Raw genomic sequence first — 26,638 nt, 5'->3', positions numbered from 1 at the left:
ATGCATCAGCTTCAGTTGAGCGCGCTACGTCTACGTCATATTCAATTGATCGTTGCTCAGATCAATCCGCGTCACATCGCAATCGCCCATCTATTCTCGCATTACAACTGGCCCCGCAAGATCTTCTAGGGCCTGAGTGTTCCTTGTAAACAGTCTTAACGCTCATTTTCCCCGGGCTGCGATCGCAACATCCTTGCCATCTTCCTACTTACGCCCATTACTTTCCGTCCTAGTCGCACCTCCTGCACATTCGTATTTATTCCATATCTCATTACGACATTCATCCGACATGATCTCTATATGCGACGTCCACCCCTTGTTTTTCATCACGCGGGCCTCTTCTACATCATCTCCTGGAACATTCTCAATATCCCTCGTTGTATACGGAATAACATGCGTGACCTGATCTTTCTCATCAGTCTTCACGAGTAAGTAATCCGCAGTACTCAGACTTCTCATAAACGTCTCGTTCGGCACATCGTCTTTTCCATCATGTATACGCGATATCTTATCCCCGATTTCGGGCCACCGAGGATGCAGTTCTGCAATACCCTCATGGTTGGACAAAGCGATGGCGTCGATGAGCTCGATGTTCCACGGGCAATCAAACTCCCTGATGATCTTGAGCTGCCGAACGTTGTAGCGTTTGACGAGCATGTTCGAGGTATTGAGTAGGGTGCTCGACGAGGGTGCTGCGTGTTTTCCTGGTACGTATCCCTTCGCGCTACGGTAGTAAGTTTGACGTGGCCGAGCGATTTTGAAGTTCGTGTCGGACGCAAATTGGACACGCTTCGCCTTTGGAGCTTTTGCTTTCGATGAAGAGGTGTGACGGTTTGGAGATGCTCTAGGCAACATTGTTGGAGTGCCGGTGCGGAAGTCCGGATCTGCGATGTCGCCAGTCCTTACGCTGGCGGGGTACTTCGACATAGCACGCGCAATGGCCACTGCATTGCCTGCTGAGCATGTCTTCCGAGCCGCTTCAACTTCTCCCGGGTGCTGTTCTTCCCAACATGCTTCATTCTTTGCGTCTTCCTCATAACGCATCACGATCTGTGCAAGCTCAAGTCTTCTTTTATGCCAGATATGGCAATAAGCGTCTCGATTCTCAGTACTTTGACCTGTCAGTGGCCTCCAAGGGCCCCCTTTACCATCCCAATCTTTAGTGATGCGCCGAAGTAGATTCAGATAAGCTACGACTCTGCATACTGGGCAGTATTCGTCGTCGTGGTCTGTGTTGGGGTGAAGGACATGACCGCATCTAGTCCCGACGCGACGACCATTGCCGTCGAAGTTGCTAGCTTTTCCGGGAGAATTGTTGAAAGAGAGTGGTGGATGGCCTTCCGCGGCAGGCAGTCGCTCTTCGATGTGACTATGGCTGGTGTAATCGTCCTGAGTAAGGGAGGCGGACTGCGTTACTTGAAGTTTGTCTTGAAGTAAGCTTGCCAACATGGCATTTACTGCTGGCGTTCCAGCCGTCATTGCTAGCCACTGTTGTAACTGGGTATGTGTTGACGAACAATGTATGGGGTTATGGAATGGTTGTACATGAAAGTTATTTGGGAACAAAGAGTCGTTTTTGAGTTGGCCGCGCTGTCAGCTGCGGGTGAGCGCTGTCGTTCACTGTGACTTTTGCCATCTGTGTACAGCCATCGCAATTGAGTCGGCATGACGAGCCCTACGTTGAAACGATTGCGGCGCTGGGACTTCATTACAGCGTTGCCGGATCCGGTGAGCAGACGACTGACCTCGCACCCAAAACTCTACTCTTTTCACTGTAACTTCGTATATTTCTCAAAGACCCAGTTGTTACTGCATATCCTCATCTAACCCGCACATCTCAGCAAAACAATCATCCCTCCACTTCATCAACCTAGCCATCTTCGGTAACCCCACATTATTCTTAGGCACAGTCCGCTGCAACTCAAGTATCCACTCATGAGCTTCTTGATCTTCCTTCATATCATTAACAAACTGGAACGTCACAGACTTATCCCTCTGATCCTGATAAAGAACCAATACTTTCGCCCTCGTCCAGTCACCCCCTGTAAGGCTAGAAAAAGCGACGCCACCCTCAGTCAGGTCCTTGTAGATTTTGAAAACCTCGAAACCAAGCGGATGGTCTCTGAGAAGAGTTTCGGAGCCGGGAAGAAGCGGTAGGCCTGCTCGCATTTGCGCGTGGAAGGAGTTGTGTAGGACGTCGATTTCGTCTGCGTTGCGGACGTGGAAGATGGCGTGGACCTTGAAGTTGAGAAGCTGTTCCAGTTCGTTGCTCATTAAGCTAGTGTCCAGCCAGGCTCCGATATCTGGTGGGCAACTGTACTTCCCAGCTGAGTACGTGGGGCTTTTGCGCTTCCACTGATGTGTAGCCCGGCCAGGCTCAAAGTTGGTGTCTGGGCTGAAACTTACGGATTTCTTTCGGCGATGCGGCTTGGAACTGGACTGATTTCTTGCAAACATAGTGTTGAGGTCAGGCATCTGCACGGCTGGCGCTGGAGAGAGTGAGAGGTTATTTCACCCGATTCTCGAAAAGTGACGGCAATATATAACTTCCCGTGACTTCAATGCATGTGACACTGTGTATGTGAATGTACAACAAAGGTCAAAGCAATCTAACAGTGTTCTCCAACGCAGGATGATGATGGGAAACTCAATATGGCAATACTCGACGAAACACACGTCGACTCAATAGGCATCCAAGGTTTGTATCACTCCTCGTTCCGCATCTCTCAAAATCTAGGTAAGTGTCGCAAGTGCTGACCATGAGCCAAATCCATAACTCCAGCGCCTTGTATGCTCTTTCCTCCTCACCAGGCGTATCCTACAAGCATCTCCTGCATCACTGCATCGCTGCATCACTAGATTCCATCCCAGAATGTTGACATGTTGCTCTAAACGGCAGCATAGCCTCCTCTGCTTCCGCCTCCCTGTACAGTCCCCATGACCTTCCTCGCGAAATCTTTCGCGATGTACGGGATGTCGCGGATCGTGTCTCCATGTGGCAAAAGGTCCCATCCGCGCGCTCCGTACCTGTTATAGTTGAGCCACGAGCCGAAGATGAGGTAGGCAGCGATCGCGAGGAAGAGACTGGATACTTGTTAGAACACTGTGAAGATGTAGAGATAAGGTCGGGCAACTCACATGATGAAGAACCAGCCAAAGAAGCCCCAGTGCGAGCCACCGTCAGGCGACGGCGCGTCTGCACAGGCGTACTTGGTCCGCCATTGCAGTCGCAGTGTCTGGACTTTCTTGTCTTTCTCTTCCGTCTCCATGTCGTAGCCACAGAAGCGCAGACTGTTGTCGTTGTCCTCGCACTTGCTCTTGCCGTTCTCTTCTCTCCTCCTCAGCTTTTCTTCTTTCTTGTCGTCGCCCTCCTTCTTGTCATCCCCTTTGTCGCCTCCGTCATCTTCCTTATCGTCATCCTGGTGCGGGCTCTTGTCCATCTCGTCACCCTCCAATCCTGTTCTCTCCTTGTCGCAGACAAATTCGATGATCGCACGCTGGTTTATGCCTTCCTTCTTGTCGTTGAACGGAAATCTGCCTCCGTTCAGCGTTGCCCTGACACCCTCTAATCCTGCATCATTGTTGCTCTTGGAGTGGCCTAAGTTCTCAAACTTGGCATCGATGCTCCTCCCGTTCTGCGTCGCATAGGTTCCGGCGATTTCGATGGGAGTGATAGTAGAGTTGTCATCACTGCTCAAATCGATATTCTCTCTGATTCCACACACTCTAGACCCGTGATGGCACTCGGTTGCCAGACTACCGCCTTTGTGCCATTTGAGGTTGCTGCAGATGTCGATGGTAAAGTTGTACTTCCACTCGAGTTCTTTGGCGATATCAGACTCCTTGTAATGGACTACGTGCGGGCCGCCAAGCTCTTTGAAGTTGAAGTGCTGGCCATCTGCGAGAATGTCTTTGCAGTCAAAGGCACAGGCTGTGTAGGGAAGGAGGGATGTGAGGGCGAGTATTGAGAGCAGTGGCGCTCGGGACCGCGATGGTGCCATTGTGGCGCTGGTAGGTGATGCGAGTGTCGTGGTGGATGGAAGGACGACGGCGGAGCTTCGGGGACGGATACGCCGTTAGGAGATGATGAGGATCAGAGAGGCAGCCGCGGGCTGTTCTGCGACTATCGCGACGTCGAGCGGGAAGGCACGAGGCGTTCGGTGGATGGATAACACGTGAAAGAGATCACTTGATCAGGGCAGCAATGTCGCGATGTCGCGTGAACCGACTCGGAGAGGAAAGATGGCGCGAATGACGCTGCACGACTCAAACGGCCGCTGCTTAGTCAGATCGGCGCATCAATCTCCGCCCACCAGATCATCCACGATCAACCGTCACATTCCCAGCCTCCCAGCACCTTTCAGAACGACATCACCATCAGAGCTCGTGCGCCAAGGCAATCATGCAAAACCTGGGCTGCCGGCCATCTATACTCCTTCAGCTCGGGGATGAGACGCCGGACTTATCACCGCCTCACGTTCGGCAATGGAGGTACCTTCTGCAGCGTGGTATTGGCTCTTCATGCAATCCACATCGCTTAGCTCCTGACTGTCATTTTCGATAGCCAGGTCGTATGTACAGCACGGGTGGCTGTCAGTATCGTATCTTTGAACTCCACGGAACCGCCATCTGGATACGGGCTGCAATACCTGGGCAGATCTAAAAATAGAACGTCACGAGAAATAGCTTGGAAGTATCTTGTACCATTTTCGAGCTAACAGCTATCTAGTGTCTAGTCTACAGATCTATCTCCACACACCGTAACTCCAGAGGATGCAAGAATAGATATCGTGAGGATTCAGAACGACGTTTACGAGAGTGGCCGAAGTACCTGCCCTGGGAATCTCTCGTATCGAGCCGCGCCCATACAATCGATAGCCAACGCGCTAGTACAAACGCCAACGGCCCGAAAGCAAAGGATGTGTGAAGGCGATCGGATCGCGAAGTGACAGTTACAGTGCGGGAGAAACCAAACGCCACCCATGCGAGCTGGTCCGAACGACAAGAGCTTTGACCCAGCCGTATGAACCTAATCCAAAGCGACTGTGAGATGCGGAAAATGAGTGAAGAAAGATGTAAATTGGCAAATAGCAGATGGAAACACAATGTCGAGCGAGAAATGAGTGTAGAATGCGCCATAGAAAGACCGATATAGAGAATCTAAAAAAGAAGAGGGTATTCCCGACGCCGAAAGTGCGATGTCTTCATGCCATGCAATACCGGGGCGAGACTAGAAATCTTGAGACATTGGAAGAAGATTGGCACACAGTGAGCCATTGATGTGCAAAAGGGAATTCGTGTCCGTCAGACCGCTGAAGCCAAGACATGCCGTACATCCGACACAGTAGTGTAACAAGGGCGAATACATCTATTTGCCTTGGCCCGAACCTCTAGGGTTGGCAGGCATTGGATACGGGAATGGAGCATACGGGAGCTGCCCAGATCCGGAGTTACTGCCGGCAGTTGAGGTACCTGATGGGGAGGATCCAGAGGAAGACATGGTGGTAGTGGCTATGGTAGTTCTGGTTTCGAGTGGCTCTGACTGAGATCGCTGTGGACGTTCGTGAAGGCTAGAAGAGGCTTGAGAACTTGGGGGCTGTCGACTCGAGGTATATCCTGAGTGATAGCGTAAGGCTAAGGGACGACTTTGTCGAGCACTGGTATCCGGAGTTGGCGTGCGTGAGGTAGGTGATCCTGTGATGATGATCGTAGGCGTTGAGAAGGATTGTTCAGTCGTGGATTGAGGGGTTTCCGTCGAGTCTTGGTTTGACGTAGAAGAGATGGTTGTTTGAGTTGCTTCTGTGGTAGCACAGGTACTGATAGACTCTGGGGAATTTGATGGACTGTGTGTGTCGGATGGGCGATTGCTCATATATTGGAAGAGAAGACAGTTGTGCTTATGCTTGACTCTGACAATTGATAATGTGTGCTTGTGACGTCGTTGCTGACTGAGTGTTGTCACGAATCTGGTGAGGGAGGCGAAAGAGTGTTGGTCGGACTGTTGATTGGAGTGTTGTTGTTGGTAATGAGACTTCAAGTTGAAGGTTTCCAGATCTTATATCTCCAATCCCTCTTCTCTGGCCCCGGGTTTTGAGCTTATGAAGGACCGGCTCTACGATCACCGAAGGTCGAAAATAGCAAGACTGGTGTCTAAACAGAGGAATTATCGAAGGTTTCGAGCCGATCCCGTGGTGCATAACCAGAATGTGGCTTGTTCCTACACGCTTCGGAGTCAAGCGTGTAGTTGCTCTAAGTAGGCTGTCCAAGCGTCCGTAGTGTCGGTACTGCAAGCTCGGTATTGTGTCATAAGGTTGTATCCGACCAGTTGGAGAACGTAGTGACACTGCGGCGGGACCGGTGAGTGGGTATCGAGCGTGCACGGAGAGACCCTTTTTAGACGTGTGGCGCCCGGATTATGTCCTTCTTGAGGAGTTGTGTAGACACCGGTAGCGACTGTGCAGCGGGAATACTGTAGGGCTGCTGTCGTCAGATGCTTATTTGAGCCGCAAGCACAACAAATGGCACGTGTATGTAGAGGAAGGTTATGTGTGGTAAGATCGATCCACTTATTGGCATGCGTAAGAGGGAGTCTTTAACACAATGTGTAATAGATCAGTATTGCGTTATAGCCTGTTGGCGTATCATTCTTCACTTCGCCGAAGATATACACGATCAGGTTTCCTTCTGGTGTCTTCTCGTATCGGGTGGCTCTTCAAGGAACCACCATGTCTTCCTTCTGGTAAGCATTGCAAATAGTCAGGTACGGTAAAGAGCCGGCCGAAAGTTTAACGCGGGTCGTATTCGTGACTTGAGGCGCTCACGCGACTTTGCCGTTGCGCATTTGGCGGGACCCCGGTTAGCGACTACTACGCTCGGTATGGCCGATGGACTGTTTCGATTTATGATGATCATTTTGGCGCATTTCAAAACTCGATTGGAAAAGTAGGTGGTTAGTCCAATAGAATCGATACCTGCAATGTTCGTGTCGAATGCGCCGACGAGTCAGAGGCACTAACGGTCGCTAATATTAGCTGGTAACACGAGGTGTAGTCACTACGGAAGGATGTTACTCAGCTCCCGCCAAGCTAGCACTCTAGGCCGCACGCCCGCATCCTGCTGTGCAGAAACCTGCGACCCGATCTGTATGCATGAAGTCATCGCCGCCGCATGAAAGGATAGCTACAAGGTGGTGATGTCCAATGAAGCGTGTGGGCGTGGTGTTCGGAGAGTTTGTCAGCGATAGGGTTGCGCTCGCTTGATGAGTTAGTGGATGACCTTTGGCAGGGATGCCACTTCGTGGACTGTTCCTTCCTTCCAGAAGATTACCAAAGGCGGATGCAAGGCACGCCATTCAATGCGACCTTCCAAGATGGCGGGCATCTGATCTCAGATATCGGGTCGCTACGGGTCTCGAAGAATTCGGACAGCGGTGAGGATGCCGTCATACAACCACATATACTACAGAGCCCGCCTGCGAATCTGTTGCACTTCAAGGAAAACAGTCGGCACATGCAAATCGCACAAGCCATACGCTATTCCCAAATTCATCCTGACATGTCCATCGGTGACCAGAGCCGAGCGATCTGACCTCAAGTTGACCGACTTCAGCTGTTGTGGAGATGCGTCGGGCTCCGGGTTAGCCAAGAAGGGCCCTTAATTAGCCTTGACTGCAGCAAATCTCTCTTAATTACCGGACTTTGCGATTGCTTCAACTGAGTGCTTGACACATGCTTACGAAATCGCGTTTCGCGGTGGGACAAGTTTGGTATTTGTGTTCACCGCGAAACATACCTCCCCTGCTTACACAATGCGTTCATGGCTAATGTAATCGTCTGCGATAGTCATCGAAAGGCGGCGAGAAGCGATCGCGCGTGGGTGAGTCACCGCTCGAAGACGTGTGGCATACACAGCGCCGATGTACAAGTGGAATTGTACACACTGCGCCGCGGTATTGACAAGACAACGACCTGAACGTACGTCTTCATACTCACACTGTTTACATGTTAGCCGTTGCAATGACTACGACTGCGCTCCAGGCTGCTCCTCGATACGAGAATATCCGTTGGTAGTGAGAACTTCCTCGCGCAGCTGAAGTATTTCGTGATATTGCTAATAAGCGGTGTGGAGATCTCCAAACAACAAGAAGATACCGCACGTTCGTCATATTTGATGGAACCAGGTATCGGTATGAACGTGTACGCGAGTGTCGATAGGCATCTGCGAACACGGTCTTACCGGCGAGTTGCCGTTCGTGACACAAAAGTTGTAGTAAGATTATTGTTTGGACGCGAGATACTGGTCTTGGTACGCAACAGTCCTTGTCAGCACACGTGTGGTGCGTGAGAGATGGAAGATCGCGAAGGGGGTAATCGCTGGGCCGCCGATATAGTCGGCAAGCTTCGCCATTTCGGGTCATACCATCCTCACGAATGGCGATGCGATACCACAAACCGTGCCAAGGATGGTCCTCGAGACGCCAGAAGGTGTTCTCTTGATATCAACATGAGAGGTTTGTCTTGGGACCGAGAGAAATGTGGAGCAACGGCACAATGCTTCCAAGCTTACACGTGTAAGGTTCTGTATTAGAGTCCCGTTCTGCTTGACTGAGTAGGTAGACCGTCTCCAAGGCCAAAAGCATTCGGTTAGCGATACGACACACGATTCGGGAAGTTGCCTGGAACTATTGTGCGAGGGGAGACCTGTTGAAACGTACTTGCGAAGTCGTGAGAATAAAAGACGACGCACGCACGTGACGTGGTCTAGTTGGACTGTACTCTGTCCAGACGATCAGTAAACAGAATGCCATCTTCCCCTAGACGCATTCCGCTTGCCCGCATTTCGCGAATCGAGGTGTCACGGCTAAGCCGCAGCTAGTCGGTGTGCAATAGAGTGTCAGCCTGAACGCACAGATGCTGGTCAGAGCTGTGGCATGACGAACACGATGACGGACGAACAAAAGCAATCCTGCGCTTGCAGTAACATGCCGCTGTGAGTCAAGAGATTTTTGTAGGAACGGTGAGCAGATCAGACGCCAGAGGAGATGTTGATCGCGATGGTTGAGCGGTCTGGACGCGAGATTGCTGCAGCAGTCACGCTAGCATCGCGTTCGCGTTGACGCCAGATCACATGCACGCGTCAATGACGTCAATCATGCTATTCAGTCACATCGCTTCTTTGTCCAAAGTGCATTTGCGAAGTTCGGAGCGTTGCAGTAAAGCTTAGACTAGTACATCTAGATGCTCTTCCCGTGCCTATGGCGACATACCTCTGCATACTAATCGGGAACCTGCATGCTAGATCTGAGATCGATCGTCTAGTGAGTGGGATCTCCAGGAACTAGAGACATGGCATTTGCTATTGACCATCTGCCATGATGTAGATGGCTGTGTGCCTGAAACTTCCCCATGTTCCGGTCCACTTGGTAGCCACAGCCATTGACGGCTCGCCCTGGACTATCACGGATCGAGAGGAGTTCCTGAACGACCCCTTTAATCATGACCTCTTCACTCAACGCAAACGGCTAGTAATAGCGACAGTGTGTCTGGAGCCTAGACTTCCCAGCCTGCGCGGCAGCGGGTAACGCAGTGAGACGAGAGATCTGCTAACTTCAGGCCCATCCAAGCATGCAGAACCCCGATCGTTGACGTAGCAAACACCATGACATGGACGTCGATCGTACGATACCTCGCATTGCGTCCTTGGGGGCATAGGATACACGCTACGTCGAGGCAGCTGGATGTGTATAAGAACACCTAGATTCGCCCTTTCATATCCATCATCCAACTCAACAACTCAGCTATCTTCCCAACTTCCACAACACACTTCCAATCAACCACCACAAACCCTTCCCCACACAACCATCATTATGTCTGCTAACCCTGGAAACGTCGTCGGAGGCCACAAGGCCAACCTCAACAACCCCAGTACGTTTTCCGCTTCTACTTTCTGAAGTTCAAGACTGACATACCCCAGACACTTCCGACGAGTCCAAGCAGCACTCCAAGGAGGTGCTCCAGGACATCGAGAACGGTGGTGACGCCAACGCTGTCTCCTCCTCCGGTGGTGACAAGAACCCCAACAACGTCGCCGGTGGCCTCAAGGCCACCTTGAACAACCCCAACACCTCTGACGAGGCCAAGCAGAGTGCTAAAGAGAGACTCGGCCAGGAGTAAGCATCCATGAAGTTATAATAGAAGCTTGATGCTCATGGGCGGATCGAAGAGGAGGGAGGCATTAAGCCTAGACTCGCGACCCTGATCGTGTAGCTTTACCAATAAATGACACCATCAACACCAACTTGCCCACCTGCATCTGGTCGTGATGAACCTCTGATTTCCATTCCTTTCCAGCTCCGGTTTCATTGTGGCCAAGTGTGAATCTGCCAAATACACGAATTGTAGAGCTTTAGCAGGCTTTCTTCCACGAGTTAAACGGAAGAGAGCCAACTAAAGCTCTACACTTCGTGTATTTAGCATATTTGTGTGGCCATGTGTATGACCATTTCAGACCCTGTTAGTCCTGCTTACTCTTGCTCCTTCTTAAGCAGCCCCATGACAACCTCAACCACCCTCCTGAAACCCTCCATCTCTTCCTCGACTGTCCCTCCCATACCCGCACTCGCGAAGCTCGAAGAGTTGCCCACATATACCGGCTTCCCTGTCTTGCGTGCGAGCACCTTGGATAGCCGAGTCGCGAAGTCTAGCGTTCCGCCGTGGGTGTAGAGAGGAGTGCTTAGGGTTTCGGCAGGTTTGGCTCTCTGCGAACACGCGTTAGCACATACACTCGGGAGGATGAGAGTATTATATGAGGTGACTTACTTTCGGCATCGCGTATACGAAAGAGCCGAGTGGTGCAGAGGACGCGGATTCGGCAGTCGCGGTCGTGAGGAAGAGCAGTAGGTTTGGGCCATTGTTGGTGAGCTGGAGGTGGATGTTCGTGTGTGGCGCTTTTGGGAGCGGGAATGAGACTTCTATAGGCGCGCGCGACGCGTTGGTATCTGTAGTCGAAGCAGCCATTGCGGGTGTTGGCAGGGAGTGTGGAGAGGGAAGTTGCGATGATGGCCGGAGGCAGGTGGGGCAACATCGCGAACCTCACCCGCGAGATTGTCCCCGCGACAAGGTCTCTGCGTGAGAACAATCTCGATTGTATCGCACGCCATTACGAGTAGCTGTCCAACTCTGGAATCACGACATTGTCAAGACTCTGAGTTTCCCTTTGTATCACTCGCAGCACATAACTCCAATACTACCTAGGTAAAGACAAGACCGTTGCGCAAACGCGCCAAAACGGAAGAAAAGAGCTAAAGGGTTGAGCAAGAAGGGGTGCAACATTGATTTGCCTCATAAAACATGGAACCGGAGATGCAAGAGCCCTACGACCCCTCCAACGACCCAGAGGAACAAAAGCTCATAATCTCAGTTCTAGACTCCTTCCGGTACACACCCAAGTGCCTCACCAACACAAGCCCAAAAGCAAAAGTACTGATATTGTAACAGCTCATACCGCCGCCTGGCTCACTACAACGGAACACACCTCCGACGACGCGCCTTCTACTCCCTCCCACAAGCCCACTGGACACTGCTATCTCGGCCACCCTTCTCTATCCTATCAACGCTCTCCCAGGTAGACGACTTGATCGACAGTAATGCCGAATTAGCTGAAGCCATCTTTGTCGCAGGTTTCAAAGCCTTCTTAGCACCCACTCTGGATAGTGAATGGGTCGCTTCGATAGTCCCTGAGAAATATGCACACGACGAGTACAAGATCTTCAACATCGTCATGGACGAGCTAGGCGCAAAGACCAGCCAAGGCGACGCGGAAAAAGCGCGAAGTTGCGTCAATCAGTTCTGGCGAGAGTGGAGTCAAGAAGGGGCAGTGGAGAGGACCAAGTGCTTCGATCCTGTTGTAGCGGCGCTGGAGCAAGAGTTCGCGTCACGAACTGAAACAGCTTCCGATTCAGATCGCGCGAATCTCAAAGTCTTGGTCCCGGGTGTTGGACTTGGTCGTTTGGTCTTTGATATTTGCAGTGCTGGATACAGCGTGGAGGGGAACGAGATCTCGTACCATATGCTCATGGCGAGCGCGTTGGTTCTGAACGAGACTAAAGGAGCTGGACAGTTCAAGATTGCTCCTTGGACGCTGAATAGCTCGAATCATGTCTCTCGGGAAGATCAATTGAGAACGGTCACAGTGCCGGATGTACATCCAGCGACCGAGCTGGCGAAAGAGGGGACTTCGAAAGTGCCGGCAAGTGAGCGAATGAGTATGTCAACGGGCGACTTTTGCGTCGTGTATGGCCGAGAGGATTACGCTAGCGAGTTCGATGCGGTAGCCACCGTCTTCTTCATTGACACTGCACCGAACATCATCCGCTACATCGAGGCTGTTCACAACTGTCTCAAGTCTGGTGGTCTCTGGATCAACCTCGGTCCTCTGCTGTGGCATGCGCCACCACGGAGAGACGAAGGCGAAGACGAGGCAGCAGAGGATGAAAGAAGAAGAGCCGATGTTGATGCAGGAATTGGCGATCCAGGTTCAGTGGAACTCACAAATGAGGAGGTGGTAGCACTGGTCGAACACTTTGGTTTTGTCATGGAGAAGCAAGAGCATGGGACGATTGAAACGGGGTATATTTCCAACACGCGCAGTATGCTGCAGTCTACATATCGTCCTTCTTTCTGGATAGCAAGGAAGAAGTAATGAAACAGTTGCACGCATATATCACAGATAGCTCACAGTACTATTCCGCTTGAGCTTCTCATCATCACGATGTCACAGATGTTGGTGTCACGTGGGCAGAGACAGCTTTAGTTGTAGTGATTGTATTGTAAATTGGTCGTTCACGAGAAATGGCAAAGTAAAGTATGAAGAAGGGGAGAACTTGCTGCCTAAGCCTCGAAACCAAAGCAAGAGCGAGTATGGTATCATGCAACAAATATACAAAGAAATGCAAACGAGAAACCAATTCGTAAGCTCAGTTGGAGAAACTTCTGACAGGTGTATAATGTGACAGAAGGTCAGAGACTGGCATGACAAGCCTACGAAGGTGGCAACAGAACTCAAGCGACCATGGTGGGACCTTTGCCTTCAGACCCACTCAATCGAGCATTGGCATGTGCAAGACTAGACTGTGCAGCTTCTTGGAGCTGCGTCTCTACGTTCCTTTCCCGCTCCCGTTCGTGTGGCGTATTGCGGCCCGATGGCACCCGTGCATCGTGTGAACCATCGCGCTGCAGTGGGGGCGGTTGCGAATGCTGGTCTGACGGATGGTGGACTTGCTGATGCTGCGGAGTGTGCTGACCGTTACCGTGCGGCATGTGTGATGGCGTAAGCCCATGATGCGAAGGACTCATCATTGCAGCGGGACTCGCCGTGCTCGCGCGGTCGCCACTCTCGTGGTCACTAGTCTCACTCTGGCCATTGCTGGTGGTGCCAGGGGGGTACGTGTATCCGCCGCGCAACTCTCCTTCTTTGACCTCTTTCCACGAGCATTTGGCATGTTTCTTCGTACAGCCAACACATGCTGTGAGATTCTTCAGACAGTCCATGTGTAATCTCCGGCAGCGATCACACGGTGGTATTATGCGCTCACCCTTGGCCAATCCTTCCATCCTGTGTACCATCTCAACCTTGAAAGGGCCACCGTCGTCCTTTTCGGGTTGCTGACTGGCGCGTTGACTTGAGGCGGGAAGCAGGTTGGACGGAGTGTTTGGTATCGGCACGGGCGAGTTCATCATGGAATGCAGCTCAGACTCGTTGAGGGGCTGCGATGGTCTTGCAATGTGCTGCAGAGACCCCTGAGGGCCATCCGCGGGCTTGGGAACAGCCCTTGTGGGAATCGCTGCCGGGGTGGAGGGGTGGGAGTTGGTATGGCTACCTACGGACGGCCTTCGCACATCAGCTGTGCTGTTAGGCGGCTGCGAGGACGAACTCCGACCATTTGTGGTGTGGAACTTGGCCAACAATTCATGCCGGGTGGATGATGAAGTGCCATGGCCGCGGCTATGACTGTGGCTGTGACCGTGGCCGTTGGCTTCATGATGTTGACGCGCATTGACTGCGACGAAACCACCACCGCCGCCAGGTGATGTCTGGGAAGGCTGAGTGTGCGGTTGGCCGTGCGCCTGGCCGTACCCTGAGCTCGGGGCGCTCGAGCTGCCACCATTCATAAGGGCGACATTCGAAGGGCTCGTGGGCCGGGGAATGGTAGGAGCTGGGCTCGCGGTCGCTCGTCGATCGAGGATGGCCTGCTTGCGGCCCTTCAGTCTGTGGTTGAGCTGCCGAGTGCGGGCAGCGACTGCGCGATGTTAGCCAATGTCGGTGTTGGTTAGTGATGGTCGGTCAGACTCACCCTGATCGGCAAGTGAACATATCTGACTGAGATTCTTCTCCAGTATCTCCATTGTGCCCAGTTCCTTCTCCTCGTCTTCGATGATGGGCTGGGGTGGGATCATCTTCTGCGGGATGCCAGATGATATCAAGACGAAATCCTCCTCTGATATCTGGACCCGACACTGCTTCGTGTAGAACTGGCAGACGCGCACGCCTTCGCTCATCTGATCCAGCTGGAACTGCTCCGGCTTGTTGCGCGCAAACTCGACCACGTCCAGCCAAGTCACAGTCGTCCCATCCTTTCCGTGACTCTTGAGCACGCGCGGTGGTCCGTCGAACAGCCGCTCGAATCGCTTGATCAGGATGGGTCCCAGTGGTCTTGCGCCAAGGTTGCAGGCCATGCTCTCATGGCGATCGAGCACGCCCTGGTAGTCGCTGAGGACGGACAAGATGTTGGGTAGGGTGTCATCGTTCGTTATCAGCGGCAGGTCCTTCTCGAGGTGTCGTGCGAGGTAGTTGATCTGGAGGTGGTTGTGGGTCTTAGCGGCTTTGGGGACAGGCGCGGCCGCAGCCAGGTGCATCTCATGCGAAGGACTGCGTTTGCGCTTGAGGTCGGCGGGCAGCGGCGGCGCATGGTGTTGCGGCGGATGCGACGACATGGTGCGCTCAGCCGCAGCGTGCGAGTCGGCGGTGGCCATACCTTGGCTTGGGTGGGAGGGATACCAGGTTGATGAGTGCTGCGAGGGCGGAGTGGACGGATGGCAGAGATTCGAGGGTGGAGCGGAGGACGCTAGGCGAGGAAGTGGACAGCTCACAGCTCAGCACACTGCAGGCGCTCGCGTCTAGTCGCGAAGGCCCGAATTACAGGACAAGATACATCACGCAGAGAGAATCGCAGCGAGAGATGCGAGGGCGCGGGTGGAAAGCCAAACGGCTGCTCGGTGGCTGAAGTGCTCCGAACGGAAGGCAGAGGGGCGGACAAGGGAAGGCACGCAGCGCACCGGAAATAAGAAAGAGCTTTGCAGCGTACGCCTCCCACCCAATCAATACGCGTCTGCAGCTAGCAGCGGCCCCGGCGCCGACCTGCAATGAATGCGCATCGCTGATGATTCAGATTCTGCCGACCCGACCACGGCAGCCACTGAGCGCCCTGCCACGGGCGGACACTCACGACAGCCTATTTGCAGACGCCCGCAAGCCTGTGGCAGAAGTGTGTGAGGTGCCGTCTGAAGAAGAGGCCGGCACCGAGGACCCCGGGCTGGCGTCGTCGTCGTCTGGAGGGATGACGAAAAATGCCGCAGGCCCACGCGTCCTGGGTGAATCTAGCTGCTACGATGCAAGCGCCACAGCACGGCGGAGGTCTGGAAGCATGGCGGAAATCATGTTTCCACCCCTGCGTCGCCTGACACCAAAGCCACGCACGTGACCGGAATGTGGGGTGGGAGGAGCCTTTCCCGGAGCGGCACAGACCACCACCTCTTACTGGGCGCGGCCGCTGCACGTCACCACAAGCCTCAACATCCAAAACGCGTCTCTCCCTCTCCACGCTACTACCATGTCTGAGCGAGGCGCATTCCGGGGTCGAGGCGGAGGTCGGGGCGGCGACCGCGGGGGTCGAGGTGGCGGTCGTGGCGGTGCACAAGCGGGCGGTGCAGGCGGACAGACTGAGCGCCCGAAGAAAGAGAACATTCTTGATCTGAGCAAGTACATGGACAAGCAGATCACCGTCAAGTTCAGTGGCGGACGAGAAGGTATGCAAGGCAGGACAGTCGGGAAGGAGCGCGGGGAACTAACTTCTTGCAGTCATTGGCACGCTCAAAGGCTACGATCAGCTCATGAACCTTGTCCTGGATGAGGTCAAAGAGGCCCTGACTGGTATGTTCTTAGACATTGCGTTCAAATTGACAAAGCTGACTTAACCCAGACGAGGACGGCAACATCCGCTATCGCAAGCTTGGCCTTATTGTCGCGCGCGGCACTCTTCTGGTCGTCATCTCGCCCGTCGACGGAAGCGAAGAAATCCCGAACCCGTTCATACAAGAGGAGGAATGAGCGAGACATGAATAAGAGATGTTTACTTCTAGCTCCAGGCCTGGGGCGACGGGCTCTGGGCAGAGCAGCGGCGAGAATCGGGGACGTTGGACGGGCAGTGATACCCTACGATACCCACGAGGCAGATGCAAAACGCAATTACGACACAAAATCATCGTCGACACTATTACAGGTTGTCAGAGCTTCCATGCTCTTGAAGCCAACGGCAAGCAATACACAAAAGTTATGAAGTCTGGTCAAAATCATCACTTGATGTCTGAGTTCAGTTGTGTGAGACACAAAACCGTACGGTCACATCATGAAACAATGGATGGGCTCACTACAGAAGCCTTACTGACTTTGGTGTACTTGCGGCTGACCCTACTAAGCAGATTATGTCAATCTTGTCGCGATAGGCGTTGGCTGCATAACTTCTATCACCAACAGCTAATCTGTTCTTGTCGCAAATACCACAACATCTAATTACTTACGCGATTTTTACTGCAGCCAAGACTTCGTTTTCTATTCATCAACGTCATGGTGCTAAATGTATGTCGGTCGATCGCAACGTCGGAATGTTCGGAATGCTGTTCCGACAGAGTCCCTTTCACTCACAATAGCCCCTCGTACCCCTCAACCTTTATCATCGCCGATCAGAAAGCAAAGTCTGGTCAAATCGCAGGACACCGGATCAAATTGCCGACGTCAGGTACCCGCTCTTCTCAGCAGAGCCCATTACCACAGATGGCTTAACTAGCGCGGCTTGACATGACGTCGAGTTGATGTCAAAGGTGGTGACGCTATCATATGGGATTATAGAAAGCCCATGATGAAAGTTTACTTCACATAGCACACGACACCCCTCTTCCTACTCAACAACCTTCACATATACCCATCCACTACATCACATTTCAAAGCTCGCGATTTATATCAAACACACATTGCAACCATGAGCCAGAACCAGAACCCCGATGCTGTCAGCGACGGTCGTCAGTTTGCTGGACACGTCGCGCCCAGTGAGCCCCTCATGAAAGGTGGTGTAAGTACATGCAGACCTTTCTCGATCTCGTCACAGATTCTTGCTTGATAGTCTTCTAAACTCATTGGAGCCTCCGTCAACACCCCCAAGCTCCAAAACATACCATCGTCGAACCCAACTAACAAACCCCAGCACCAACCCGGAAAGCTCGTCGGTAACGACGCCGTCCCCGAGTTCAACGCACAAACCCTGCCCGCCGGCACCGCACCAGCGTCCAAGACCTTCCAGCCCAACCCCGACCTAAACAACCAAAAGATGTACCACCAAGCCTCCGACACCCTCCAAGGCGCCACTTCAGGTGACGTCCACACTGGTCTCGGCCAGCCAGTCCAAGGCCAAACATCGCAAGAACTCCACGATGGTTCCAGCAAGGGCCAGGGCCTGGCCGGCCTGGCTAGCGGCGTCAAGGACCAGACTACTGGTGGTGATATCAGGGAACTGAAGGATGATCCTGCACATGCTGCTCAGAGGAATCTTGATGATGTGCCTACTGGTCAGAGGGGTAACGTTGGTGGCCCTCCTGCTGAGGAGAGGGAGCCTTCATCTGCTTAGGTGCATTTGTTCACGAAGGATGATCGTGTGAGCGTATCGCTTTTAGCAAGGCTGTATCGATCAGTCTTTGCTGAAGTGTAAAAGTTGCCTTGGATGCTATGACAGTCCAGGGCTAGATAGAAGTAATGAAACAACCGACTAAAAATACTATATGACCGTGGACTTCTGTTGTATTCACCAAACACAGGCTTCATTACCCACGCGGAAATGCAGTCGACCCCGTTAACACCGTACCACACAACTCGGGAGTCTTTTCAAAAAACTCTTGAAGCAGTTCAAGCATCGCAGTCTCACTCCCTGGGTATTGTTACCAGACCATTCTGTCGAGCAGAGTCGCTGACGAACATACCTTGTGGGCCAACTACGCCGATGGCACCTGGAAGGTAATCTAAATTGCCTGTGACTGACGATTTATACGGATACTGGCCATCTGGGACGTGTGAGTCAAGCGTTACGTCGTAGTGTCGTGGAACATGGCTTACAGGGAATGGTGAAGAACGGTAGGCCCGCAAGAACAGGTTTATGGCTTGGCTTGTAACCAAAACCTTGCTTCTTGATCGCACCTTCTTCGAGTGATCTCCTATGCAAGGTCAGCTTGTTTTACCTCCTCCGTCACATACTCACTTACTTAGGATATTCGTGTCGGTACATAGGTTCTGCATCTCCACTCGGGAGGACGAGTATCTTGTCCAAACTTTATCCATCGGATGGCTGCGGTAGTATTGTACTACACATCCAGTCTCTCAAGGTATTTCGCTCCTTGATGGCTTGCTCATATTGCTCCACCGTGAGGTCCTTGCCAAGTGACCTGACCGAACGATTAGCTAAAGTTTACATCATCTCCAACATAACGACACACCATTTGTACTCGATATAAGGATCGGCAAATGCCTTCTTATGGAACTCCTTCTTGTAGTCTCGCGCGAATGTCTGACAATTCTGATAGCAGTCATATAGCTGAATATGCGCCATAGTCTGCTATGAACGTCAACAAATGTTCGAGAAGATAGAAGCAGAGACGTCCACGGTATCTAGATAATTCTTCAGTGAAGCTCCACCAGCGATGCTTTGCCGCCTGAATAGGCCATCTATATCGAGCTTCTTTCGCTTGACCTGCAGGAAGTCTTCCAAGTGACGCATGAAACGCCCTGTGTGGGATGGATACTTGTTTTGGCATTCAGAAAAGATATCAGTTGGGTACAATAGCTCGATTCCGGCCGCGCACGTTGGCTTGGTACTCTCGCGAGCACATAGCGTTCGAGACATCGTGGTAGCCATCTGAATGCTACGCGTGAAGAATCCGATAGTGTCGAGTTCTCTGTTCGTGCGTCAGTCTCATATTCAGGTAGGAGTAAACTCTTCATGCTTACTTTGACACTGGTACAATCCCCTCCGTCGATATGCCACCTAAGGATAGGCAAAGTCCAAATAAGCCGTGATCGGCTGCAGGGCCTACTACGCTTCCAAATGCTACGGACGCATCAGTCCGATAGAAGCTTCGAACGAAAAGTGAGTTTACTATCAGTGCCTAAAGTGGCATCTATCCAGTCGTACGCCGATGCCGCGGTGGCACTTCCAGTGCTACTGCCACTAGGTTCTTGATACCCATCGCCCCTAGGATTGAACGGCGCAGAGTAGTCAATCCAATCTCGGGCATTTTCTCCAGAGGCGAATTGCACTGTTTTCGTTTTGCCTACAATCACTGCCCCGGCCTCTATAAGCTCTTGAACACAGGCGGCGCTGCGTTCTTTCTCGGGATACAAGGTCTGGTAGGCCCGGCTGCCAGCGCTTGTCCGCACTCCCTTCAGATCGATGTTGTCTTTAATGGCTACTCTAATACCAGAAAGAGGCATGGATTTGGAGGGTTTGTCATGATAACAACGACTAGGGACTGGAATCGCAGCTGTTCCAGGGATGCCAAATCTATGAACAGGTTATTAGCAGAGCCAAGTGTGGAAGAGTGCGCATCATGCTGGAGCAAGGAAGTACGCACGAATGCTCTCTATGCTCATCAGGAACCACTGGAAACTGAAAAACTTCGTTCGTGTCGTCAAACAAGCGCCATGCCTGATAAATGCCAGCGTCGGAGGCAAAATATGGTCCACCGCAGAAGCTAACTAGATCTCTATTTGAGTTCACGACCACGGCATGAACGCTTTGGTTTTTCCACTCTTCCGGTATGCTGATGGCCAAAGTGTCCAGGTAAAGTTTGGTGTTTGCGGAAACCAAGAAGTAGACGTGTTTCAGGAAATGCTTATTGAACACATCATCTGTCTTGAGCCAGGACTCAACGGTAGAGGACAGGTTGGGTTCTGACGCATCTCTCGCGTTCTCAAGAACAAGTAAAGCGATTGGAACAAGTCCGTCGTTGAAATCAGGCGCGCAGCCAAAGACACAGCTGCGGGACCGTGGGGGTATTGACGTCAAGTGTGATGGAATGTAGTACGGAATCGCTCCGACGCGAGTCAGCGTCGCAGTAGGAGTGGCAGACATTATGACGATTGTTAGGTCGCATGCGAGTGAAGAGTATGCAGAGGTGTATCTAAGAAATCATCCAGGCATCAGGAGAGGTCTAAGGAAGGTGTGAGTCTTTCGTTTGTACCTAGGTACAACATCCGCTGTTGGCCAATGCCTATTGGGGATCGCACGTTCACCTCCCTACGTGAAGAACACGAAGACTTGTTTGGCCTTGCAAACGCAAGAGTGCTCGAGCAAGATGGTGCAGTAAGCGTGTTACTATGATGCTACTTAAACATTAAATTATCTCCTGCTGCCCTGAGGACCAGACAGGATGCATCCGTCAGCACACTCCGGATCCGTGCTGTTGTATGCGATTTGCCCTACACTGCCACCAGGCTCGATGCTAGGGTCACGCGGGCTCTGGAACATACGTCCAGTCTCTGGTGAAAGTAGCGTCTCGATGATATCACCGAAGGGGTTGCGGATGTGGGCAATGGGCTGGCCCTTGGTGACTGGCTCATCGACCTGTACAAGCCTCTCGACGAAGCCTCCGTACTGCGACCATGTGTCGTGGAAAGTGGTGATCATGTATGTGTTGCTGAGATCCGGCTCCACGGTCTCGTTTGTGCCCGTCATCTTGAGGTCGACCATGACGCGGTTTACGTAGTCGACTACGCGGTCGATCAGGCTGTTGTTCCAGACCTTGGCTTGACCCATTTCGACCGTGAGCGAGGGAATGCCGTAGTCGACAAAGGTTGTCTCGATGGAGCCTGGCTCTCCAGGGTCGATCTTGAGGGTATCGGGTTGGAGGAGTTTGGCGAGGCGCTCGACGTAGGGGAGGCGGAAGTCGGAGTAGCACCATAGCGAGGTCTCTCCGCCGGAGCTGGGTGTGTCTAAAGCATGTTAGCTGCGTTTTACCAGGCATTGAATTTTATGAGCTTACGCAGGTCAATGCCAACGTCAACATTTGATGTGTTGGCCCAGATCTGGTTCCAGATGTTGTACGCCAAAATGTCAGGACCACTGCCTCCTTCCATGGCCGAGACACCCGGGAAGATGCGGTTGACGTTTGTGAGAGAACCACTGGCACCAGACGTGAAGTAGTTTCGCTGGTTGAGGTAGATACCCATGGGGTTGACTGTCGGAATACCAATGACTGCGTACACGTTAGCAATGATCTCCATGAGGATTCATGGTACATACCTGTGCCATTGAGAGTCGCGACCTGGTCTTGGAGCTGCTCGAACATGCGCTGAACCACGCGAACCGGGTTCAACTCATCGCCGTGAATCGAAGCTGAAAGCGACAGCTTCTTGCCCGTGTGCAGGCTCTCCGGGGTTCCGCGCGCAACCATGATAGGAATATGCACGGGGTGTCCGCCATTGAGCTCGCCAGCTCGCATGTAATACTTGGAGACGGTTTGGGGAGGCACGTCAGCGAGGTCGAGGCCGCTGATGACCGGGACGCCGTTCACGACATCGCCCGTGAAGTTCACAGCAGAAACGCTGCCGGCGAGGACCGCCGTGGCTGCGGCTACGCGAGAGATGAGCTGCATTGTCGCGTTAGTTGGCTGAGGCTACGCAGGTACAATTGCCATGTCCGACTCACCAGCTCTGCTTTATAGTGCTGACTTCTCGCGATAAGAGACCAGCCATCGTAGTTCCACGGTCCATACTAGCTCCGCTCTTTGCGCAAAGAGGAAGGTCCACATGGGTTTTGTCCACTCGAGTGACGATGCCCAGAGGCGACTGCATGCCAATGCTCGGCGCGCCTGTCAGGCCGAACCCAAGTTCGCGGATTGCGGTGTAAATCTATCGTGGCTTTTGGCCGGTACCTGGCGATCGTTTCGATGTCGGATACTTGCGGGTAGTCCCAAGTGGAAAACATGATGGCTCTCAAAGCAAAGTAGTGTTCGTGGACTTCGAGCTGATGTTGTGGAAGCCATAGCTCGCGCGAGTCATGTAGCGCCGGTATCGATAAGCTCACTGTCAGCATTGGACATCACGGTGACCGTCAGACCTTCAAGCTTTTCATCAATTTCGGCGTATCGGAAGTATTCATCTTATAACTAGCAGACCTCATCTACGTATGGCCGTCGCGGTCGTTAGCCACGCGTTGACATCCTTACCCCCGCCATGACCCTCGCCACTCATCATCCCATTGTTCCTGTCTTGCTTTGCATTCTGCAATCTCTTCGGCTGAGAAGCCGCAGCGCTCAAGCTCCTCTTCTATCTTTGGCTCCCCGGAATCCTTTGGGTAGAAAGAGAATAGGGAGGACAATGACGAAATTGCGCGAGCGATGATGTTACGCTTCGCTTTGGGTCGTGGAGGGAGATCTGCTGGGAAAGGAGTGAAATAGTATGCGGGATTTATATTGTTTGCCATGTCTAATGGAGTGAGTTGATGCGTGCTCCAAGGACAATTTCAATGAGGAAGCGATTTGAGCCGTAACGAGAGGGCTATAGCTCTAGAAGTAGCGAGACTCTCACACTGAGCACCGGATCGTAGAAGCACGCAAGTGAAAGCTTTCTATGTAAGTCGCAGAAGCGCCTGCCGCCTACATACACTTAGACAAGGGAAAAACCAAACAGGTCTGCAAACTATACCACGATGAAAACGGGTCAAAGTAGCACACTCTCCAATAATGTAGACTCCAGAGTGTCCAATTTTCTTCTTGTATTTGGTGCATACTTGCGCGCAATCTCCCTAGCTGCGCACAAAGCACCGGTAGCTTCCAAAACCTGAGCGCTCGCAAGACATCCATGTTCATACGATGCTAGACTCTAAGCATGCCTTGCCATACGTCCGTAAGTATCCCCATCCATCTTCATAGCTTCCGCTCCTCCAATCCCAGTGCTTCATTCCCGCATCCAACTCAGACACCTTCTGCCTCGAAACTGCTACTCCTCACGGGTCACAGCCCAGTGAATGACAATCCCGATGATACTGCTCAAACAGATTCCAAGCATAATCAGGAGCCAGAACATCAGGCTTCGAGACCGGTTCGCATCGTGAGAGCGCGCGGTCTCACCAGGTGCAGCCAACTCGATGTCGGGCGTTCGATAAGTGTGGTCGTGAGACGCCTGTTTGTCGGTCTGAGCAGGGCGCGTAGATGAACCTTGCAACCGCTTCAACAACGATTGCTTCTGCGGAGGACGCGGCGGAAGCTCAGTTGGGAAGATCGAAGAGACTTGCTCTGGTGATGTACGTGGGAAAGAGGTGTAGTATTGCAGGTGTCCAGATCGAATGCAAATTGGTGGAGGCAGAGGAGTGTCGCGTTTAGCAGAGCCAGGGTGAGACTTTTCTGCGTCCGCGCTTTCGGTAACGGTGTCCATGGGCTCAGGCTTCGTGTGCTCTGATAGCGATGCACGTGGAAAATACATGTAGCCTCGTCCAGATTGAATGCAAACTGGTGCAGGCAGATGAGTGTTGCGCTTAGCAGAGCCGGGGTGAGACTTTTCTCCGTCCGCGCTGCCGGTAGCGGAGTCCATGGGCTGAGGCTTTGTGTGCTCTGATAGCGATGAGAGGACGACGTCGGCAATGTCATGAGGCGGTGGTTCGGCAGCTGCTACATCAGAGGTGGTGGTTGTCCCCTCTGTAGCCGCAGATGATCCGGAGGTCGACATGGTCGTTGCTGTCTGACTGGCTTCACCGGTGAGGGTCTCGTCTTCGACTGTCGGGAAGCGACGGGGTTGATCCGTTGAGGAAGTGAGGTCGGCAGGAGGAGTCATGGCTTTGGAGAAGGGCTATGATTGAACTTTCTGGTGTGGTGTAGGTCAGAGTTGAGAGTCAAAGGTAACGAGATGCGTTTGGTGTGACGCAAACTTGAGCCTGAGTAGTGAGCCGGTTTATCGGAGGTGAGCGCTTGTTTTGAACCGACTCTTTCACTGACGTTGCGCCCCCCGGGCTAGTGAAGCCGGAAACAGCTAGCGAGGAAAGTCAATTCATCTTTCACTGAGCTACATGGTTTGCCATGACCTGGCTCAACCACGTTGGTGGAGAAAGAACGACAGGAAACTGAGCAAACACCCATGGGACGTCATAGTAGAAGCATTTTATTATAAAGCAATACAATTAATCCAAACATCCGAAAGAAAATTTCTCATGACATACCATAGCCCGATCATCTGTTTGCGTCTCTGTAACCATAACAGCGTTTGCCCTACTCAATATCGACCTTGCGGATCTCAACGTATCCAGAGTCCAGCTTCGGTACCTCGACTCTGAGCACACCATCCTCAAGCTTTGCTGTAATACCATCAGCATCAACGCTGGCCGGGTTTGCCCTCGTCCCAAGGCGGATCTTCCTCTCGAAAGCTCCAACCTTACGCTCGTTCAGGGCCAGTGCCTTCAAGAACTCTTCATCGCCAGGGCGGTATATCACACCAGCGATGCTGAGCTCGCTCTTCTCAGCATCCCAGTTTACACCAACATCTTCCTTCTTGGCCCCGGGAAGCGAAACGTGAACGACGTAGGCAGACTCGGTGTCAAAGATATCGGCGTCGGGTGTGTAGTCGTCGGCCTCGGTGGCCTTGGTAGCGTTGGCAGTGTTGGAAGGGTGGCTGTCAGTGAACTGGTTGAACAGCTGGGCAGCAAGGGCGGAGGGGTCAAAAGAGTTCCAGGCGTTATCACCGGCACCGAAAGGTCCACCGCCCATGCCTCCGAAGGGTCCTCCGCGTGCCCATGGGCCCCAGCCTCCGCGATGGCCGCGATGATGTGGTCCGTGACGGGGTGAGCCTCCGTAGGGGTGGGAGTGATGATGTGGGCCAGAGCCTCCAGGACCGCCCTGGCCACAGCGTCCTCGACGTCCTCCACCCCAGCGACCATGTGGGCGGCCGCCGTTGTGAGCGTCATTGTCGGAGCCAGAGTTGGCCGATGGGCCTTCACCGTTGTCGTACTCAGCGTTCATAGTAGCATCCTTCTCGGCTTCAGGTTGTTCATTGCGTTCTTGGTTCGACTCGCCAGTAGCTGTCTCATGACGATGTTCGGGGCGACCATGAGGAGGCCCTCCGTGGTGAGGCATTCCCCTTTCGCCACCAAAGAAGTGACCCCATCTGAACGGTGCAAAGGGATCCTGGGCGTCTTGAGTTGGCATCTCGCGATCGTTGTCGGTACCATCGTTACGGTTCTGTGCAAAGAATGGGTGCTGCGAGCCTTGCTGTTCGAGACCGGCGACAAAGTCCCAAAAGGGAGCGGAGTTGTTCATGTATGTGACTGATGGCATGATGATGACTTGTGTCGTAAAGTAGAAGGAAGTGCGGTGTTTGGATTGAGTATCATAGCCTACCTTTTTCGGCGTCTTATACAAAGCAAACGGCTCCAGGCATCAGGTCGCACGTGCGAACGTACGTATGTGTACCCCTCCTCTGACTTACTTGCCACCCATATGGGCAGCCTCTCGGGTTACCAATCGCGCCATTTGCATGCAGAGACCAATCACCCATCATTTTGGGAAGTCAAAAGAAGGATACAGAAATTACCAGAAGGACCATCGACGATATGCATCCAGGCCGCGTGCCTGGGGTATCGCTTAACCGGGTGGTGAGCAGGCAAACAGGCGTTGCGCGTCCAGGCGGCTTGCAGGTCGGGGCTTGATTTCCTCCGATGTGGCGGTGGCTGTGGCGGTAGGACTGTGATTGGCCACAGGCATTGCACGGTGGTGTACGATGGGCTTTCGGGATAGGACATGAACGCCGACGGAGGTATCACCTGCCCGCATGCAAAAGCAAAAAGAGAATGCGTTGGAAATATGTCGAAAGGAAAAGCGCGGAGGTGCTTGAGGTTGTAGAGAGTGTCGGGAGTGGTGACAAGACCACCCACCGTGTACAATGCGTGAAACCAGGAAACTTCGACAAGTATCGTACCATATTGCAGTATACAGCGCGATCTGAGAGAGAACACCTTACGTGGTCTGGAGTATTATAGCCGCCCAAGGTCTTGAAATCCCTACCTAGGTAAATATACGGTTGTCAGTCGTGTGAGGGAGCCCAGCGAAGAGCTACTGTCTTGTGTATCTCGTATACCAGGGTACTGAAGACAAGGAATGCACTCAGATGTCACGATACATGAGGATGGGGGCACCTAGTGGCGATGTCGAGCAGTCGCGATGCGGAGGAGGGGTAGCTGCAGCTTTCCGAAGTGCAGCTCGCTATGACGCCATTAGTCTGCAACAAACTGCGCGCCCCACCAAACTTCTTCTTCAACCACGACCCTGACGACCAATCT

At 52.7% G+C, this 26,638-nt stretch overlaps 11 protein-coding genes across 11 annotated transcripts; 4 read left to right on the top strand and 7 right to left on the bottom strand.

Moving 5' to 3' along the window:
- Positions 1 to 1,806: 1,806 nt before the first annotated feature.
- On the bottom strand, positions 1,807 to 2,475 carry J4E83_008974 (uncharacterized protein; the record flags this gene model as incomplete). The annotated part of the gene is made up of 1 exon (XM_049335867.1): positions 1,807 to 2,475. The coding sequence occupies one exon, from the start codon at positions 2,473 to 2,475 to the stop codon at positions 1,807 to 1,809; it is 669 nt and encodes a 222-aa protein (XP_049185133.1).
- A 413-nt stretch (positions 2,476 to 2,888) lies between these two features.
- J4E83_008973 (uncharacterized protein) lies at positions 2,889 to 4,001 on the bottom strand (the record flags this gene model as incomplete). The annotated part of the gene is made up of 2 exons (XM_049335866.1): positions 2,889 to 3,084; positions 3,139 to 4,001. 2 exons carry the CDS (start codon positions 3,999 to 4,001, stop codon positions 2,889 to 2,891), a joined length of 1,059 nt encoding a protein of 352 aa, XP_049185132.1.
- Positions 4,002 to 9,865: 5,864 nt separating this feature from the next.
- On the top strand, positions 9,866 to 10,172 carry J4E83_008972 (uncharacterized protein; the record flags this gene model as incomplete). The annotated part of the gene is made up of 2 exons (XM_049335865.1): positions 9,866 to 9,923; positions 9,973 to 10,172. The coding sequence occupies 2 exons, from the start codon at positions 9,866 to 9,868 to the stop codon at positions 10,170 to 10,172; spliced, it is 258 nt and encodes an 85-aa protein (XP_049185131.1).
- Positions 10,173 to 10,522: 350 nt separating this feature from the next.
- J4E83_008971 (uncharacterized protein) lies at positions 10,523 to 11,015 on the bottom strand (the record flags this gene model as incomplete). Its single annotated transcript, XM_049335864.1, has 2 exons — positions 10,523 to 10,756; positions 10,818 to 11,015. 2 exons carry the CDS (start codon positions 11,013 to 11,015, stop codon positions 10,523 to 10,525), a joined length of 432 nt encoding a protein of 143 aa, XP_049185130.1.
- Positions 11,016 to 11,348: 333 nt separating this feature from the next.
- On the top strand, positions 11,349 to 12,699 carry J4E83_008970 (uncharacterized protein; the record flags this gene model as incomplete). The annotated part of the gene is made up of 2 exons (XM_049335863.1): positions 11,349 to 11,434; positions 11,496 to 12,699. The coding sequence occupies 2 exons, from the start codon at positions 11,349 to 11,351 to the stop codon at positions 12,697 to 12,699; spliced, it is 1,290 nt and encodes a 429-aa protein (XP_049185129.1).
- A 359-nt stretch (positions 12,700 to 13,058) lies between these two features.
- On the bottom strand, positions 13,059 to 15,029 carry J4E83_008969 (uncharacterized protein; the record flags this gene model as incomplete). The annotated part of the gene is made up of 2 exons (XM_049335862.1): positions 13,059 to 14,296; positions 14,351 to 15,029. The coding sequence occupies 2 exons, from the start codon at positions 15,027 to 15,029 to the stop codon at positions 13,059 to 13,061; spliced, it is 1,917 nt and encodes a 638-aa protein (XP_049185128.1).
- An 857-nt stretch (positions 15,030 to 15,886) lies between these two features.
- LSM7 (Sm-like protein lsm7) lies at positions 15,887 to 16,383 on the top strand (the record flags this gene model as incomplete). Its single annotated transcript, XM_049335861.1, has 3 exons — positions 15,887 to 16,082; positions 16,135 to 16,206; positions 16,256 to 16,383. 3 exons carry the CDS (start codon positions 15,887 to 15,889, stop codon positions 16,381 to 16,383), a joined length of 396 nt encoding a protein of 131 aa, XP_049185127.1.
- Positions 16,384 to 17,311: 928 nt separating this feature from the next.
- On the top strand, positions 17,312 to 17,953 carry J4E83_008967 (uncharacterized protein; the record flags this gene model as incomplete). Its single annotated transcript, XM_049335860.1, has 2 exons — positions 17,312 to 17,401; positions 17,534 to 17,953. 2 exons carry the CDS (start codon positions 17,312 to 17,314, stop codon positions 17,951 to 17,953), a joined length of 510 nt encoding a protein of 169 aa, XP_049185126.1.
- A 2,760-nt stretch (positions 17,954 to 20,713) lies between these two features.
- Positions 20,714 to 21,968, bottom strand: J4E83_008966 (uncharacterized protein; the record flags this gene model as incomplete). The annotated part of the gene is made up of 3 exons (XM_049335859.1): positions 20,714 to 21,306; positions 21,357 to 21,569; positions 21,617 to 21,968. The coding sequence occupies 3 exons, from the start codon at positions 21,966 to 21,968 to the stop codon at positions 20,714 to 20,716; spliced, it is 1,158 nt and encodes a 385-aa protein (XP_049185125.1).
- A 1,345-nt stretch (positions 21,969 to 23,313) lies between these two features.
- J4E83_008965 (uncharacterized protein) lies at positions 23,314 to 24,144 on the bottom strand (the record flags this gene model as incomplete). Its single annotated transcript, XM_049335858.1, has 1 exon — positions 23,314 to 24,144. One exon carries the CDS (start codon positions 24,142 to 24,144, stop codon positions 23,314 to 23,316), a length of 831 nt encoding a protein of 276 aa, XP_049185124.1.
- Positions 24,145 to 24,575: 431 nt separating this feature from the next.
- Positions 24,576 to 25,637, bottom strand: J4E83_008964 (uncharacterized protein; the record flags this gene model as incomplete). Its single annotated transcript, XM_049335857.1, has 1 exon — positions 24,576 to 25,637. The coding sequence occupies one exon, from the start codon at positions 25,635 to 25,637 to the stop codon at positions 24,576 to 24,578; it is 1,062 nt and encodes a 353-aa protein (XP_049185123.1).
- Positions 25,638 to 26,638: the final 1,001 nt, after the last annotated feature.

The sequence above is a fragment of the Alternaria metachromatica genome, assembly GCF_023757995.1.
Source record: "Alternaria metachromatica strain BMP 0045 chromosome Unknown scaffold_28, whole genome shotgun sequence".
NCBI lineage: Eukaryota > Fungi > Ascomycota > Dothideomycetes > Pleosporales > Pleosporaceae > Alternaria > Alternaria metachromatica.
This window is presented reverse-complemented; position numbering and strand designations above follow the sequence as displayed.